We start from the raw sequence: 18,857 nt of genomic DNA on the forward strand, positions 1-18,857 counted from the left end.
TATTGTCTGCAAAGAGAACAACCTCCCCATTTGTTATATGTTGGGATAAATCATTTATGTATAAAAGAAACAAAAGCGGGCCCAATGTAGGCCCTTGCAGTATTCCAAATTTTGTATTCCTTATCGAACTAAACCGATTTCTTGAGTACTTATTACCATTAGATGTTATTTCAACATACCGAGAACGCATTTTCAGATAGGATTTTAACCAATCATTAATTTTTCCTCTTATTCCATAATGACCAAGTTTTTCTAGCAGAATATTATGATCTATAACATCATATGCTTTTGAAAGATCGAAAAATATACCAACTGCAGTTAACCTATCCAGAGCTTCCTGTATATTACCAATAAATGTCTGACACACCGATATAGAAGACTTATTTTTTTGAAACCCATACTGATTTACCGTTAAAATCTTAAATTTACTAATAAAAGATACCAGTCTATTATACACTATTTTTTCTAAGATTTTAGAGAATATTGATATAACCGATATAGGTCTATAGTTACTAATTTCTTGTCTATTACCCTTCTTAAAGACCGGTCTAATTTTAGCTATTTTAAAAAAATCAGGAAATACCCCTTGATTTATAGATTCATTAAATATAAACCTAAGAGGTTGTTTTATACATGTAATGCATGCTTTTACTAAAAAATCTGGGACTTCATCTACTCCTGAAGAGGCTTTTCCTTTTAATTTAGATGTTATTGAGACTATTTCTTCTTCAGAAGTTGGAAAAAAATACATAGACTCNTGTCATTTTGTCTTTTTTTGGCTTCTGAAATAACTCATTTATAAATTTTATGATATCTATTAATATACCCCAGCGCATTCCTTGAAAGTGACATCCTTTGTTTCAATTTATTTAAAAACCGCATTTTTTGACAGGAAACCTTTATTCCTCTGGATATCCATGCATTATTCTTGTTGTTTTTCTTCATTATTAGTTTCACTGAAAATACTCTATTAAAATGATATAAAAACTTATTTATAAAGTTCATTTACATTCTTCTCCATATAAATTTCCTCCCATGATTCATTATTTAAGATATCTATGAACTTATCTACATTCTCTTTAGAGTATTTTCTTTGCAAGACCTTTTTTAAATCAACCTTACGTAAGTCTACATACACCTTTAGAATCTGAGCCAAATGGTCTGAAAAACTAGACAAAGACAAGATTTGTATCTACCTCAAGCTAATTTAACTATGTATCAAAAAGGAATTTATTATGCGGATATAAAAATATTTAATAAATTGCCCATAGAGATCAAGAACACATCTAATAATTTTAAAAAGTTTAAGGTTGTATTAAGGCATTTCTTGAACACTCATATATTTTATACTGTGAATGAATATCTAAATAAATAACTTTTATTGTTGTTGTATTCACTGTACTGTCTAGTTGTGTAATAACTGCGTATGTATTCTATGCTTATATTATTTTATGACATGTTCTATATCCATCTTTGGATCTCTTGAACTTACAATAAATACAAATACAGAGTATTGGTACAAATATGGAAACAAAGCTTTACTTCTGGTCTTTCAAGTTATGGCCAATGAAAGAGAACCTGTCATATCACTATACTACAATGTGCCAATCTGGTAACAATGAAGCCATTTTAATTGCAAGATCCCATTTTAGGTTGTACACAAATGTATCACCTCCTGCTAATATGGCTCCCCATACTCCATATGTGCCATAGTCAATAATAGAATGGTTACATGCAGCCATGATGGCTAGGTCCTGTTCTGGAGAGTTGTTCTTCATCACTACAACATCATCATCAGCGAGCTCATCTTCACACCATTTGGGTTCATCACTCAGCACCACAAACATGACTGATTTGTATTTAATTCGAAAATAGTTCATTTGCTTCAGAAAGAATTCAGATTTCACTAAGGAAGCATTATACTTCCTCTTCAAATATTCACTGTAATCTGTTCTTCTGACATGAACACCCACATACACTACATTCTTCTCTCCATCTGAAGCCTTTTGTAGGAGTCTTTGACTCTCTTTTACAATATGTTCCTTGAACTGAAATATCTGTTTAACATCATTCAGCAAAGGCACAACATATTCAGGTAGCTGAACATAATTTTGTAACAAGATGTTCCCATCCAGAAGTGTCAAGTTGTCCACCTTTCCTTCTACAGGGTATGTCTCTAAAGTACAATTTGCAATGCATGACAGTGGAGGAACTGTAAGATTCTGGAAGATCTTTTCTAGTGTTTGGATGAGACAGCCTGGAATATAAGGCTCATGGTCTGTAACCTTGGCCACAGCCCAAACAGAAATGTATTCCCACATCTGGTTGCCAAGGCGCCCTAATTGTCTCACAGTCACTATAGGTTTCTTTGGACACTGAACTCTATGGCAGGATGCCACTTCAATAGGTTTCATTGGTGAGGAACAAAGGGAATGCTCATAGGCCAACATTTTAGGTTCAGAATATGTCCATAATGTTGCTGTCATGAATACCAGTAAAATTATGAATAATGTTAGGTATATTGTCTTTTTATTCAGTGTCAAGCAAACCAATCTTCGCATTTTATGGAGCTACTCCACTGAACCTGATGACACTGAAGTGTTTATTTGTGGAACAAAAGCTGTGAATGAAAATTTCATGAGTCAGTATTAGAACTTGGTTTATATTATGACAGATGGAACATTAACACAGATGAAAGAGTGTTTACCTACAGTCTCTGAAAAGAGAAGCACAATTAATGGGTCAGTTGCACTGTAGAAAAATTTGATCCAGTTTCCTACCACATGATTGATACAGGTGATTAATGATGATCCAAAATCATTTATGATATCATGTGTGACTAGACATGGGGTTGACTGATAACTGGATTTGTTGAACACTTAGAATTCACGACTACAAATAATTATAACACTACTGCTAATCAACACATTTAACAAATACCTGCTCTGAACACAAGTCAGAGTCAACATTGTGTTACAACTGATGGTCAGTCAGTCAGCCAGTCTGTCTTGCTGTCAAGCTCGATCTTAGGCCCCAAGACCAGATTTCTGTTACTGTCACACAGTTGTGGGTTTGTTGTTGTGGGACACCCTTTCTAATGAGGATGGGTCTGTTGTTTACAATTGCTACACACAAATTCAACAGGAATCCAAAACATTATAAAGTCTGCCTACAAGAAAATATTAAACTGTTAAATGGAACTGCAACAATATTGGAAATGTTTGATACTCAGCACAAAAATCTTAACATCAGAAACAATGTGCAGGCGAAATTCTTCCCATACATCAACTAAATAGGTTTCATAATTCTTCCGATTTAAATTCTGACACTACACATTACCTTCTTAGTGACACTACCATCAAGAAACATTATTTTTGCAAAATATCTGGGGATGATAATGATTGGTTCTCAGGTTATTCAGCGATTCTGTACTAAATCTTGAGGTCTTTAAATGTGGTAATACTGATGTATAGTCTGGGTCTGCTTCACAATAATCACCGTATTTGCGCGTGTATAAGCTGAACCTAGATTGGTTGGTCAAGAATTTAGAATAAATAATATCCCACGAATAACTCGCACCTAATTTTTTTTTGACAAGAGCTTGGAATAAACAATATCTTGTGTACAAACCGAACCGGTGAGAATGAAATATTTGCGACTGCATTCACGGCACTTTGGTCGGTAGCAGCATTTATTCTAATTTGCCAGTAATGTCGCCGTCTTCCACCTTCTGAAAGTCTACAGTGTCGGCTACTTTCATGCAATAACATATTCCCATATATATATCAGTTAACACGCTGGTGACTTCGCGCTTGTGCAATAGCTTCTTCCAATTAAATCGCCTTAATAATTGATCGGTGTCTGTAACACACGTCCTGGAAAAAGAAACGGGGAAATGAAACTAGTTTGTTTGCAAACAGTATGGTTTGTGCAGCACTTGATGTCGTTGCGAAATCCTACCGTAGTCTAATCGGCAATAAGCAAGCCTGACGTAAATCAGGAAATTCACAAGACCGAAATTATACGTACCGCAACTGACCACGTGAGGGTACGACGACGACGATTCGACTTTGTACGAAACGAGTAACGGTACTTCAAATACTAACGGTCTCTACTGGGGATCTTACAACACATGAAGCCAGCATCGCGAGCTCCATCGGCTATATCACACCATATTATACCACCATTGCGGGTTCAATCATTGAAACCCCCACCCCACCCCGCCGCGGGATGTACTTTTTCACCAAAACACACAATGTTCCATGCATAAGACCCTGAACCCAAATTTTTAAACGTACATATTTGCCCAATACTAAACAGAAAACAATGGGATTGATTTTTACAGAAGTAAAAAATGTGAAGAAATGTGTCAAAATAGTACCAGAGTATCTCAACAGTATATAAAAAATAAGGATTAAAGAATTTTTTTATATCTTTCTTAAGGCCGCGTCATAGCTAAAGCGGTTAGTCGCCGGCTTCCCACCGGGGCGGCCTGGGATCGATCCTGGGTCTGGTCAAGTGGGATTTGTGATGGACAAAGCGGCACTGGGGCAGGTTTTCTCCGAGTACTTCGGTTTCCCCTGCCCATTCCATCAATTGCTCCACAATCACCCTCACCTATCATCTGGGGCTGGTACAATAGGCCAGAATTGGCCGCAGTACAAGGGACTTAGTCCCGCTCCACTAGCAATAAAAAAAAATATATATCTTTCTTCAAGAATGATAGAGGAACCCAAATTAAAACAAAATAGTGATTAGTGTTGAGACATGGATCTTCCACCATAGCCCAGAAATAAAACGCTAGCATCTCTAATGGAGAAATTCAGAGTCTCAGAGACAAAAAATGGGACAGTATTAAAATCAGATGTTAAAATCACGCTCATTTGGTTTTCTAATCCCAAAAGAATTATCTGTTATGAATCTGTTTCCTTAAAACAATGAAGAAAACATTGTAATTCCAAAGTTTTAGAATATTTGCTGTAGCAAATTCATGCGTTCATTGAAAAAGACCAAATCTTTGGCTGCACTAGTGAATCTTTTATCATACCCTTTCCACAGATAATTTTCAGTAAGGTAATATTTTGTTCTAAAATCAAATGGCCATGTTGAAACATTCATCATACTTTCCTTATTTGGCCCTGAACAACTTTTATGTGTCCCCCAAAGCTAGAACTATCATTAGTATGGTCTGCCATTATGCCATACTGCCATAAAAACCTCAAATGTAACATGAGATTACTGTTATGCTTCTAAGTAATGTTCACAGGTTAGTGAATCTTTCTGACCACTCCTAGCCAGAAATCACTATACAGGCATGCATAACTGTGTATTTGTTATCCAGCACATCTCACTAACACAGTGTTGCAGATGTTTCATCCTTAAATGATACAAATACCAAGCAAAAGTATTTACACCTTCACTGAAACCCACGGCATGCAGATGAAATCCATAATTTGTAATGTGAAAGCTCAAATCATTTGGTAGAAAAACTATCTGCCTCACCTCAGGAATCATAAATAAATATTTCTTCCATTCTTGACACTGCTCAGCCAATAATATGAAATGATCTTATATGTGTATTAAAGGTGGCTCATTATTCTAAGAAATAGAGAAATATCCACATGTTTAATTACATTCTTTTCAACACCAGCAAGACCAAAATTAATATTCCTTGCATAATTTAACATCCACACTTTTGATTCACAATTTTTGCAGTCCCAATAAAAATTAACAATAAGCAAGTATGTCCCTTTTGTGATAGTATAGTAACTTTCTGGACATGATTTGAAATATTGTCCAGATATACTCGTATTATTCCATCTGAGCTTCAGTCTACATGTGATTTGGCATTTTGCTTATGATCAGTATCACTGCAATGCATTTTTTTTTTACAAAGCTGAAGGCTTCCGTGACTTTCCAGCTGTTGGCCAACAACAATCCACCTATGACTATGCAGTATCAATTAATTCCAATCATGTACAGGCATGCATGTGCACACACTCCGTGCCATTCAAGTACCTTGAGGATGACATAAAGATGTTCTCTTTCAGCTCTTCTTCCACATGGGGATTAAATATTGTACACTTTCTCCTTGAAATTGTCCCATAAATAAAAGTCAAATGGCATAAGATGAGGTGAACATGCTACTCATATTCTAGCTCAGTCATTATTTTGTTCACTTTATCTACAGTGAGCACATGACCGTTCTTAATGTGTTTCTTATCCAGAAGTGAGCAAGTAGATCTGACATAACCCATCTATGAATGCCTGTTGTACTTGAAACTGGAACGAAGGGAATTTACAGCAAAAGTATCTCTGAAAGAAAAAAAAAAACCTCACATATCATATGATACATGTGATGCATACAAAGATACTCACTGTTTGACAGCAGATCAAGTCATAATGATACCAATTGCTTATAATGCAGCCTGACACTGCTGAAGCCTTATATTTAGTGACACAGCCAACATTAAGTTACTGCACATGTGAGCATGAGTCATTTCAGCACCATTTACTGATAGCTCTTAGCCTAAGTCATTCTATACTTACACTGAGGTTATCTTGTAAGACTTAGCTGAAGACAGGCTGTTAAGAATGATAGAAACAATCAACTGTATATTGAAGACACACTATACAAGGAAGATAAGTTGTCAAAAATGCTCTGGTAAATGTAAATTTTGCAACTTTTGATGAAACTACCAAGTTCATACAAATCTTGAAATTTACAAGTACACACACACACACACACACATATATGTAGGGATGTGGAAATTACTTTTACATTTCAAATTCTGCTTTAGAGATAAAAATTTGGCAAAGCAACGAAGAGAGGGTACATATTACATGAATATCCTTTTGCAAAAATATGCAAATATTTTATTTCTGTGGTAGGAATTTAATATTTAAGTCACAGAAATTTACTTAATAATATTTTCAAGATTACAGGCTGTCTAATGTATTTAAATCTGACCTCAAGTATGTAACTTAATAATAACATACACACTCTTGTCAGTAAGTGATTAATAAATTTGGGAGGGTAAGATATACTGACCACTGATATACTTAGAATGCATGCCTACAAAAAGTATAATAAATTTAAAGGATCTCAAAATATGCTGAAGAAATTCAAGTATTATCAGTGCTTGGTTTGACTTAAAATTTTGAAGTCACTTTCCTTAGGCAAATTGAACTTGCTGCTGTCAAGCTGATGAGAACAAGACTTCACTCTATCAACAGTAAATCTACAACAGGTATCAACCACAGAAATATTACGCCCATGTTTATCTAAAACTAAAATAATGGATGCACTGCATGAAAACTTCTAGGCCTACTTTTGTCAGAACATAAAACTTTATGAAATTAAATTAAATTAAAGCGCGATAAGGATTCTTATAAAAAATTAAAGTACATCAAACTATACTTTATTTGCAGTTTTGTATGGGTGTGAAACTTTGTCTCTCATATTAAGGAGAGAACACAGACTGGGAGAGTCTGAGAACAGAGTTCTGAGTAGAATATTTGGACCTAGGATGGATGAAGTAACAGGAGACCAAAGAGAACTGCACAATAAGAAACAACATAATTCCTTCCCAAATATTATTAGAAGGATCATCTCAAGGACGTTGAGATGGACATGTCATGTAGTATGCATATTAGAGAAGTGGCTAAAACGTTTTGGTAGTAAAACCCGAAAAAGAAAGACCACTAGGATGATCTAGGCATAGATGTAACTTTGACTTGAAAGGATTGAAAGAGGTGGACTTGATTCAACTGGCTCAGGATAGGGATAAGTGGCAGGCTGTTGTGAACATAGTAATGAAATTTCAGGTTCTATAACTGTTTTGAATTTCTTAAATAGCTGAGCAACCATTTGCTTCTCAAGAAGGGCTCGGTTCCATGGAGTTTAGTTTGTTAACTACTTCACACAATATATATTTCTGCCACTAATGAAACAAAAGACTACAGTCACTTTAATCCTTCATTCATGATATGTTTTGGCCATACACAGCCATCACCAGGTATCTGTCCCTATGCTAAACTGTTGTACTATAGTGCATGTGACAATTGCATATGGATAGTTATAGCAACACACACATCCCCTACTTATGCTATAAAAGCAGGAGAGATCACACTAAACACCCACATTAGCTTTATGCACACACCAGATAAACAATAATGCGATTCAAGCTGGGTGTGGGTCTACAGCCAAAGGGACATACGTGAGTATTAAAAAGAAAATTAACACAGAAAAACAAATTATATAGTAGTAATAGTAGTAGTAATGAAAACATGATGTGTTTTAAGGTTTTAAGATTTTAATGTAAATAACTTGTATTTGTATATTTTTATAAAAAAAATGTTGTACTAATGGATGTAAAAACACTCAATGTACGTGACACACAACAGCATGCAACACATAAAGATATTTTTTTTACATATTGCAGATAAGAGAAATCAACATTCACACAAACACCCATGAAATACACAAAAACGAACACACCCTTGCTGCCAAAGACTGGGCTAGTAGGTCCCATAAGAAGAATGGAATTAACAGTTTTTATAAAATGTAATAGGGTTGATCTATTTTAAAATTAATTTGTAACATTAATTTTAATTTTATTTAATTAGTCCTGATAATTAGCCACATCCAATTATGACGTGCAGTACAGTACAACAGCTGATGATGGCCATGTATGGCAGAAACATGCCATGAATGAAGAATTAAAGTGAATGTAAACTTCTGTTGCATTAGTGATGGAAATATATATTGTATGAGGTAGCTGATATATTAGTGCAACAGGATGCTTAGTTTATTTGGTCGATTGGTCGGTCGGTGAGTTAGTCTGTCAGTAGCCCATTACATCTTGGCTTGATTAAAAGGAAACACAAAACACACTACTTCAGCCTTACTGTACATCATCCTGATTTCTGAAAGCAAATTTTGTAGAACTGAGGAAGAATGCACCATAACCTTGTACTTACCAATAAATTATCCATAAAAGCTCTGTACATCTGGGGTTTACAACATGAATTCATTACTTCATAATTTCTTGGATGATTTCAATTTTAAGATTTTATCAAGGCCAATTTCTAACAAACGACATTAGCTGTTTGTGTTTTAGTTTGCTTCAAATTAAAATGGAGATACTTGTAATTATGAAATTTGACTGTTTACAATCTTATACTTTCTTACTGATTATTATTATTCTAAAGTGTGGAGGGACACTCTTTTCCACAGAATAAATATTATTTTAGTCCTATCTGTAGCAAATGAAGAGCCAACTTCCTATAAACGAAACACTTTATCGCCTATGGATAATGATCTTTCTCTTGCAGACAGTCATAGACTACTGTCAAGATCAATCCAACTCACTCTAATTATTCATGACGGGCATCATCTTTAAATGAAGTTGTAAATATTTAATAGTAACTTCTATAATAATATAATCCTCTTTAATTTTAAATAATCCAGAACATGGACTGGCCTCAATGCCCGTTATACGCTACCTTTTAAAATTTCACTTCTTCATGATATTGTTATGACATCATAAACGCACAACCTCTCAGACCCATTTATCAGTTATGGAGAATGAAAAGTGAAACAAAATTCATGCACATGTACCTGCATGTCTTAGAGACCAACCACACAGATACAGACAGGAGGACAGAGTTTCAGTGTTTTCTTCCTCACTTCTCCAGGAAAATAAAAGCCTCTTAATAATTTATTTTCAAGTATGCTCTTCAAATAAAGAGTTTAATGTGCACATTATCTGCATAATATAGGTCTATCTGTACAGGATTTTAATGACAATGCACAAAATAGTGAATGAGTATAAAACACACTTTCTCTCCAAAAAATAAAATAAAGTACTGTTTTCATAAATAGGCATGTAGGGCAAGATATTTTAATGACAAAACAGTAGACTGAAAGGATTATTTCCATTATGGTAACATTGGTAACATTTTAGCAGTCAACTGAAACCTGCACTTTATAATGATTATCCTGGCCTGTATATTCTGTCTACAAGCAAACCTGCATCATCATAGTACCATGGAAAATACTTTATAACCTCAACATAACATTAATATTGTGTTGTGATACAGGATTACTTATGACTAGCTATAAACTTCATGTTACAGTACCAAAACAATGCAACTCCTATGACATATCTGAAGCAGCATATGTTCTATGATGCCCTCAGGTTTCAGTGTAACCGAAAATTTATTAACCCTAGTGGTAAGTAAAATGGAAATACTGCAGTTTCTGTTATCACATCTCACTGCCAGTTTAGGTAACAACTTAGTGTCAAGTTCACTGAATGACATACTATATACACCCCATCCCACCCCTTCCTTAGAAAGTTGTAACTAAACAATCTACATTATCTGTAGTTTCAACAACCTATTAACTGAATAGGATTTTCACCCTGTAAATGTTCAAAGATTGTTCATGTATAGTACTGCACAATGCCTTCTTCCAAGAGCACAGTTACTCTTCACTTACATTGCATTTCTGCACACGATTATGTTTAACTATCATGTTTATGGAACATGATATCTAATTAATCATTTCCCATGTTTTGAAAACTCAGCCTTTTTCATCACAGAAACAGTTTGTTTAAAGTACTGTATATTACAATAATATTGTCTCTCATCACAAAATATACAAATGTTGACAATGCAAATTAAGTACAACCTCGCATACCTAATTTTGTTAAATATATAGGCACAAAGAGCCAAACTGTTCGAGGCAGATCATAGATAAGCACAGATTCCCAGGTGTGTCAAATAGTTTGCTGCATATTCACGGATCAATCAATAGATGCGATGAAGTGGAGAGACATGATGATAGAAGATGGTATTTCTCACCTACTACTTCCTCACACTTAAGCCACAAAAAATGGAAGTATATTCTCTCATTTCTTTGCCTGTGCTAGGTTTAAGTAAATATATTATATCTTTTGTAAGAGATTTGTAATATTTAACTTCATTATCTTTATAGTAGTCCAAGAAATTTAATAGTTTCTATATACATTCATCATCATGACAAAATGCAAAAATGTCGAGAAAATACTTATAGTATCGTACCATTTTGACATATTCTGACTTCTATTTCAGAGTTATGCAAATGATCTGAATTTAGAAATTAATTAATGTACAGTTTAATTCCCAGATATTAAAAGCATTCTTCAAAGGATACATAACATTTTTCTGGAACTGGAAAGAAAAACAGAAAGCTAAACAGTAATGTACTGGGTTATAAGTCTGCAGCATTTTTTAAGTGAATGTAATAGTTCTTCTCTGAATGCAAAATGTGAGAGAACAGTCTTTTTTTGAAAATACAGAAACATACCTTTTAAAATGGGAGACTGAGAGAAGAACAGGCCTGTAGTATAACAAGGAGCTGCAAAGGTCATGTGAGTGTCCTGTGGTCACAAGGTCAATATGAACTTAATAAGGACGCTTGAAAGCTGGCTAATTAACATAAGAATCTTCGCTCTCATCTACCCTTTTGCATGTGGAACAATGTTTTACCTCTCTGTCACTACCAACTGAGGGATAATCAGAGATGCAATTTAGAGTTGCATAAAGGGCAAGATTATGCATAACAGATCAGGAAATCTAAGATTATACTTAGCAGCAACAAAACATTTAGAGTAAAATAAGATCCCAATAAACAAAGAAATATTCTGCACAAAATCTCTCTCTCGATCACTCATACTATCATATCTGAACCCTCTCTGACAATCATAATTTATGCTTAAATCTGACAGATTATATAATTTTGGGAGGAAATGCTGAATTTGCCTACTGCATGGTTACAAACAAAATAGGCTAGAAATACCGTCATTATGCCCAAGAAATTATCTATTATATGGCCCAAGTATTTTAATGAAAACTATTTCCTGTTTCTCTACGAATAATGCAACTCATTCATAAGTGAAGATATTACATTTTCTCCCTGTAACAGGCACACACACATCCTAGGAACTCATCTACCACCAACAGTTTGTTGAACAGAGTCTTCATTTGCTGCATTAACTAGTATGGCTCCCTTTGCCAGTTGATACAGTTTCTCTATGTCCGATAAAATAAAACCAATTATATTAACAGTAAGAGTTCTATATGCTTCTTGTAAATACTTAATCTCCTTCTGAAGAGAGTATCAGAATGACAAAGTCTGGGTAAGTAACTAGGCACCAGCATGCTTAAAATTATTGATAAAAGACCCATAACCTTACTCTACTTATGTATCTACATATGTCACAATAACAATCATTTACAGTAATGTATATTAACTTAATAATCATGTTAAACAAGAACTGGAAGTATGTTACTTTGTTGTTTCATCAGAGTTTTCACAACCTATACTAATCTGAAGGCCTATTAATCATTTTAAAGTTACAACTAGCGCAGACAGTGTCATCAACATTCCTACTACCAATAATAATATAAAAATAAAAATACTTCAATTTTTATTGCATACCACCCTAAGTTTCTTTCACCAAAATACAATAAAGTTCAATAAACTGAAGTAATTCTATATAGTATGATGCTCAAAATTATTACAATATAACTGCCAGTCCTAAATGCCATTTCTTAGCATTCAGTGGGCAGTTCCTGTTTTGTGCACTTAATAACTGTTGAGCACTATTAACATCATTCTCAAAACTGTATCAACTGTCAGTAGAACTAAGAAATTGTAATGGTTCATGTGTATAGTCTCCTTTTAAGAGCAATGTTTTTAGCTAACTCCTGATCACAATTCTCAGTATGGCAAAGAAAGATAAAACCACAGATTTAAATCTCATGTTCACAAGAAACTGCTCTTCCAACTCAAATGAAAAAAAAAATACACTTTTACTTCAGAACTCTGAAGCATAAAGCAATTATTACTATTCTCTGTTCATTTCAAACCACTGTTTTAACAGTTACAAATTACAGAGAAAGATGCTATAAAATCAGGGAGCAGAATTCTTGAAAACTTGGAAGTTATTCAAAAAATCAAAACATTCTCCTCCTTTCATGGACCATAATGGGCCATTATCATGCATAAAGGAGCTGTCACTCTTCCCTGTACTAAGCTAGACCAATCCAATCCCCTTCATCACACTCTGATTCGCCAAGAAAAACTTGTGCATTACCATCCTATTAATATTATCCACTTACACCTCTGAAGCAGCCTACTTCTTTCACGATTTCTGATTAAAATTTTGTATGCATTTCTCATCCCTCCTATATATTTAACATGCCATGCCCATCTCTTCTTCCTGGCAAATTCAGATGCTGTCTGAAACTTTCTGTTAGGAATTACTGTATTCCTATGCATGACAAAATATATGGAAACTATGAAGGACAGGAAATAATTCTTTTCTATAGGCACAATGAAATCCTATATTTGTGTACTTTATTTCAATATTATAACAACAAGGAGGAATAAAACTGCAAATCCACTTCACATAAAAGTGAATGCACTATTCTGCCAACACTGTACATTTTAACTAGGGAAGGGTGTTTGCTTTGTTGATGGAAACTCTGACTCATGATAGTAAAAATATTAATGAGGACACTAATACAAGAAACAGCTGGTCATACTGGAATTTATAGAAAGTGGGGTTTGTTGTTCCATGGCAATAAACTCTACCAAAGCAAGTATTATTGTGAATAAACGATAAGAAATATACGTCAGTTTATTGTCTGCGAAAGTATTGGAAATGTTCTGCAATTTATGTATATGATAAAGTAAACTCATTTGCTTACAAGTTTTTGTTCTGATTGTGCAATTTTCCAGTGACAGTTACAACCAAAACTTGCTAAGACATTAAGTCTACAGTTTAAAACCAGTATTTTTCTCTCATTCTACACAAGAATCCTAAAATTCTAGCTGATAAGCATTGTTAGGCTTCATAACATCACTTCTCAGGACCTGAGTTACAATCTCTAGACTGATTGAAAGGTCATAATTAATGGACTATCACAGTCTGAACTATACTACAGTGAAATTAATGGATAGTAACCATTACAATTTCCAAGATAATCTACATAACTTTCTCAACTGTAAAACAATCGCTGCACTGAACTATCTTTCAAAACTCCATGTTTCTTGTATTAACTGCATCACAGAAATTAATTCTGTGTCCTATTAATAGCACATTTTTCATCAGTTTCTTCATCATCTTCATTGGAAGAGTCATCAGATGAAGAAGACGAGGAAGATGATGATACTAGAGCCGAGAGGCGACCAGCAAGTCGGGAGAGTGATCCTGAACCTTTTCCCAGTGCCATCCATCGCTGGTCTGACAATGATGACAAAGGAGAATTCTGGGGTGAGGTGAGCGGTGTTGTGGCTTCCTCCTCAGGAATGGAGTTCACAGTTGTGGAGCCCAACTCTAACATTGAGCCGCGGCGGCCAACTGGTGGACGTCTAGGTATACCCAGCATGCCTGCTAATGGCTCAGGACCTCCTTCTTCAATGAGTAAAACTGCACCAGGAGCAGGAGGAGATTCAGGGCCACTAGTATGGTGTAATGAAGACTCAGAGCTGGCACGTGAATCCTGTACTGAGCCTGAACTCTCGCGACGGAATAGTCCAATCACAGAAGCAATCTTAGGTTGTTCAATTCCACCTAAGAAAGAAAGAAAAGGAAAAACAAATCACTGAATACACCATGAGCTGAGGAACAGTAATTGATATAAAGCTACAAATCCTGAAATGGTTTCATTTTTTAAGCTTACTAAATCCTAAGATTACTTAATAACAAAAAGGGATTCAAGTTAGTTTTCCCAAGGAAAGAAGAGTAGAAATTATTTTTCATAGCTCTTTGCTAAATCATTTATTATAACAAGAATAACCTATTACATTTACCTAAGAATGTGGCCGAGGGTGAACTGTAAGCAAGATATTCCTTATTGGAGCACCAGGCAGGAAATTCACTCTGTTTCAGTGGACATGTGCTTTCCCCTTCATCGTCCCTTTTCCACGGCAACATGGTCTCAGTCGCAGTTGGGGTAGTCACCCGTGCACTCTCAGTTGCAGCGGCATTTGTCCCCGTTGCTGTAGGAGAACTTATTATCTGAATACTTACTTGCATAGTAATAAATACATTGACAAACCAATAACGTATTATAATAAATGAAGGGCAATTCTTATAACCAGGAATATAAAAATCTTACGATGGCTTATCATTAGCTGATGGCCGTGACATAAAATATTATTCTAGTTAACAGTCCCAGTTCTTATTATTTATATTGAAAGCAGTAATTCAATTATTTTTATACATCATTCCTCTGGTGTATGTCTGTGGTTACAAGATAAGAAAATGATATTACTAGATACTTATACTTTTTAAACAAGGAAAGGGTCTTCAATACATGTAATGAAATTAGTTTTGTTTGCTGTATAGTAAAATATCTTTGTATCCCAGTTTATAATTTGGAAACTGGATAGTAAAGCACATATTATTTTAATATTTTAGTATGTACTCAAGATTACTTCTACATAGCAACTTTTTATTATATTGTTCAGGTAATCCTTGCTATATGTGAGTATGAAGAATGGAATTTAATTTTGATGCAGTCAACTAATTTAGATCAATTTAAATTAATAGCACTTTCTTTAATGCAAATTGGTTGCTGGTTGAGAAAGGCATGGAGGAAATTGGAGCAGAGTATTTTATTGGTGGCACTGGAGAAATATAATGGGAGAATGGAAAATTTAGCCAAGCCATGTAATCTTTCTCGTTGGCATTCTATAAAGGGTCAAGGAAAGCTTCAATACATTATTTCCATCATTACTAAGTGGCTTTGTACACTAATATCATTGGGCATGTATGTATTTTTTCCATTATTATCCTCTTAAATAATCAAAATACTACAAATACTCACAGAATAGGCACAATACATGGAAATAAAAGACTGTTTGATTGCTCCTCTTTTTAAAGTTAGCTATTTAATGGCACTGTCATTAGAAAACAAGTGCCAAGTGATGGGATGATTAATGAAGGTGCAGCTGTTGGCAGAATGAAAATTGACAGAGCAAACTATTTGGTGAAAACCTGACCCAATGCCATTTTGTTCACCATAAAGTCCATGTGGCCTGAACTCGGATTGGTCCCAAAACTTACAAAACAGATAATAACTGTTTCTGTCATCTAAAAAACTATTTAGCAATGCTGAAAAGGCATTTTATTAACGTTGTGGGAACATCCCATCTACTAACGCGCTTTCGCCAGTCTAACAGACAGCACTCAACTCGCAGGCTCATCCCTTGACGCATGGAACGTACCAACTATGACCTGTGTGCGGATAATGGCACTACCATCCACACATATGGATGAACTTGGGCCTGTGCCGAGAATTCACGTGGCGGTTCGTGGTGGCCGACGTCACGCATCGCATCATCAGCGTGGACTTCCTATCCCATTTCGGTCTCCTGGTGGACTGTCGGAACAACTGAATTCTGGACGGGGTCACGACGCTGTCAGCCCTGTCCTCAGCGGCCGACGCACTGATCCCCAGCGTAAAGACCATCAACAACGACACACCGATCGACAACTTCCTCAGAGTTCCCGGACCTGACCCGCCCAGTCGGAGTCCAGCGCGACATACGACACAACACCGTCCACTACATTAGGACTGTACCTGGTCCACCAGTAACCTGCCGACCACGGCGACTGGCACCGGACCGGCTCGCTATCGCAGAAGCCGAGTTCAACGCCATGTTGCGGGATGGTACAGCTCGCCGTTCAGAGAGTTCCTGGTCCTCGGTACTGCACATCGTGCCCAAGAAAGACAATGGTTGGTGTCCATGCGGCGATTACAGAGCGCTCAACTCCCGAACCATCCCCGACTGCTACCCTGTCCGCCATATCCACGACTACTCCCACAGCTTTTCGGCTGTTCCGTCTTTTCCAAAAATTGACCTGGTGAGAGCCTACAAGCAAATCCCTGTCCACCCTGAAGACATATAGAAGACCGCCATCACCACTCCATTCGGCCTCTTCGAATTCCCATTCATGTCCTTCAGCCTGCTCAACGCCGCCCAGACCTTCCAGCGCTTCATGGACGACATTCTACGGGGACTCAACTTCTGCTTCGCATACTTAGACGACATCCTTGTCTTCTCCCGGTCATTCGAAAAGCATGAACAACACCTACGTGCTCTCTTCAACCAACTCCAGAGGTACGGGATAATTAATCAACCCATCAAAGTGCGTCTTCAGAGCACCCGAGGTCACCTTTCTCGGCTACAAGATGTCCGCCGAGGGTTCCGAACCTCTGGAAGACCGAGTGGCCCATCTCCAGGATTGTCCCCCTCCGAAGACTGCCAGTCAGCTCCCACGATTCCTAGGCATGCTGAACTTCTACAGGCCATTTCTGCCCCTCACAGCGAACACACAGGCACCACTGCACGACTTCCTACCCGGACCCCAAGTCAAGGTCTCCCACCCAATCATTTGGACACCGGAGCTCCTCATGGCATTCGAAGAGTGCAAGGCGAGTTTGTCACGCGCCACTCTACTGGCCCACCCGGATCCATCCGCGCCACTTGCACTCATCACAGATGCCTCCACGTCCGCCATGGGTACTGTGCTACAACAACGCGTAAGGAACACCTGGAAGCCCCTCGCCTTCTTGAGCCGAGCATGGACCGGCTCGCGTAATGAGTGACGTCATGGCTTCCAGCCATATATTCCGCGCCACCCTTTCTTTCACGATCCTAAGCTCACCCCCTCCTTCTCTCCAGACGACCACGTGATTTCCCTTTCCTTTCCACCCCTGTGGCTCGGGGGGAGGTATGTGCGAGAGCGACGTATTGGTCTGATAAGTGGATCCACTTGGGTAAGCACGTCTGGCGGACCAGCCAGGGATATTTTCTAAGTTTCGGTTCAGAGGGGTCTTCTTCCAAAATTGCGTTTCGGCATACTCGGGGGTCTGGCCACAGACGTTGGGGTTTACAGTCGCCAGCTATCGGGGGGATGGCGTGGCGGCGGTACGAGAGTTAGTTTTGTTATATAGACATATATATAATTTTCTTGAGGCCACCTGTGACTGAGGTTTGCTTAGCCTGTAGTATATAGACATGTAATTTCGTGATGCCGCCTGTGACGGACTAGTTCAGTTTAGTTATTCTATGTATTTGTCTTGATGCCGCATGTGGCTAGGAAGGAAGTGACCGTGTATTCAAATGCCACTGGGCCAGTGAAACTGGGCAGGTTGTTGAGCGGATGCCGCGAGGTGCGGATTAATGTAGGGTGGAGAAACTCAGCCAGGTTTATTCTATCTGTATATATATATTTTTTTGTGTATATTTGTCATAACTTATTTTTGTGTTTATTAAACATTGTTATTGTTATTTTGGGGTCTGTCATTGACTTCAATAATGATTATCCGCTGCAAACTTGGTTTCCCACGACGATCTTAGGGAGCATTCTAAACACGACGCGAGGGCCAGCGACGACGAACCGCTCCCGACTTCATCGACGCTTGGTGGTGGTAGGGTGAAGACGGGAGTAGTATCGGTTCATTCTTCTCAAAGAAACTTAACCCAGCCCAAGAGAAGTACAGCGCCTATGACCGCGAGCTACTGGCTATCTACGAAGCAGTCAAGCATTTCCGCCATATGCTGGAAGCACATCACTTCACCATCTTCACCGACCACAAGCAAATCACTTACGCCTTCCAGCAGAAGCGGGATAAATGCTCACCCCGGCAGTTCAACCATCTAGACTTCGTCTCCCAGTTCACAACCGACATCCGACACATCTCGGGACAGGACAACGTTGTCGCCGACGCCCTCTCTCGCGTCGAATCCGTCACTGCGCCACCACTCGCCGCATCACAGGACAGCGACGATG

General features: G+C 37.3%; 2 protein-coding genes across 14 annotated transcripts in view; both read right to left on the minus strand.

Moving 5' to 3' along the window:
- Window positions 1-1,315: 1,315 nt before the first annotated feature.
- On the minus strand, window positions 1,316-6,399 carry LOC111866362 (galactoside 2-alpha-L-fucosyltransferase 2). Of its 9 annotated transcripts, XM_023855236.1 has the most exons (4): window positions 3,961-4,047; window positions 3,631-3,875; window positions 3,340-3,524; window positions 1,316-2,620 (listed from the first exon to the last, which is right to left on the minus strand). In XM_023855236.1, the coding sequence occupies exon 4, from the start codon at window positions 2,559-2,561 to the stop codon at window positions 1,590-1,592; it is 972 nt and encodes a 323-aa protein (XP_023711004.1). In that variant the 5' UTR covers window positions 2,562-2,620; window positions 3,340-3,524; window positions 3,631-3,875; window positions 3,961-4,047; the 3' UTR covers window positions 1,316-1,589. The 9 variants fall into 9 exon arrangements, 8 of the variants coding, with proteins under 8 accessions (XP_023711004.1, XP_023711003.1, XP_023711007.1 ...); XM_023855235.1 differs by having other exon boundaries at window positions 3,340-3,875; window positions 4,030-4,067; XM_023855239.1 differs by lacking the exon at window positions 3,340-3,524 and having other exon boundaries at window positions 1,316-2,257.
- Window positions 6,400-9,735: 3,336 nt separating this feature from the next.
- LOC111866361 (sodium/hydrogen exchanger 3) overlaps window positions 9,736-18,857 on the minus strand; it is a 212,844-nt gene continuing 203,722 nt past the window's right edge. For all 5 annotated transcript variants that reach the window (XM_023855231.2, XM_023855230.2, XM_023855232.2 and 2 more), the window contains 2 exons: window positions 14,867-15,055; window positions 9,736-14,627 (listed from right to left, as the gene is read on the minus strand). In XM_023855231.2, coding sequence (XP_023710999.1) covers window positions 14,128-14,627; window positions 14,867-15,055 — 689 coding nt within the window. In that variant the 3' untranslated portion in view covers window positions 9,736-14,127. The remainder of the gene's footprint in view (window positions 14,628-14,866; window positions 15,056-18,857) is intronic.

The sequence above is a fragment of the Cryptotermes secundus genome, unplaced genomic scaffold, assembly GCF_002891405.2.
Source record: "Cryptotermes secundus unplaced genomic scaffold, Csec_1.0 scaffold497, whole genome shotgun sequence".
In the NCBI taxonomy this organism is placed as follows: domain Eukaryota; kingdom Metazoa; phylum Arthropoda; class Insecta; order Blattodea; family Kalotermitidae; genus Cryptotermes; species Cryptotermes secundus.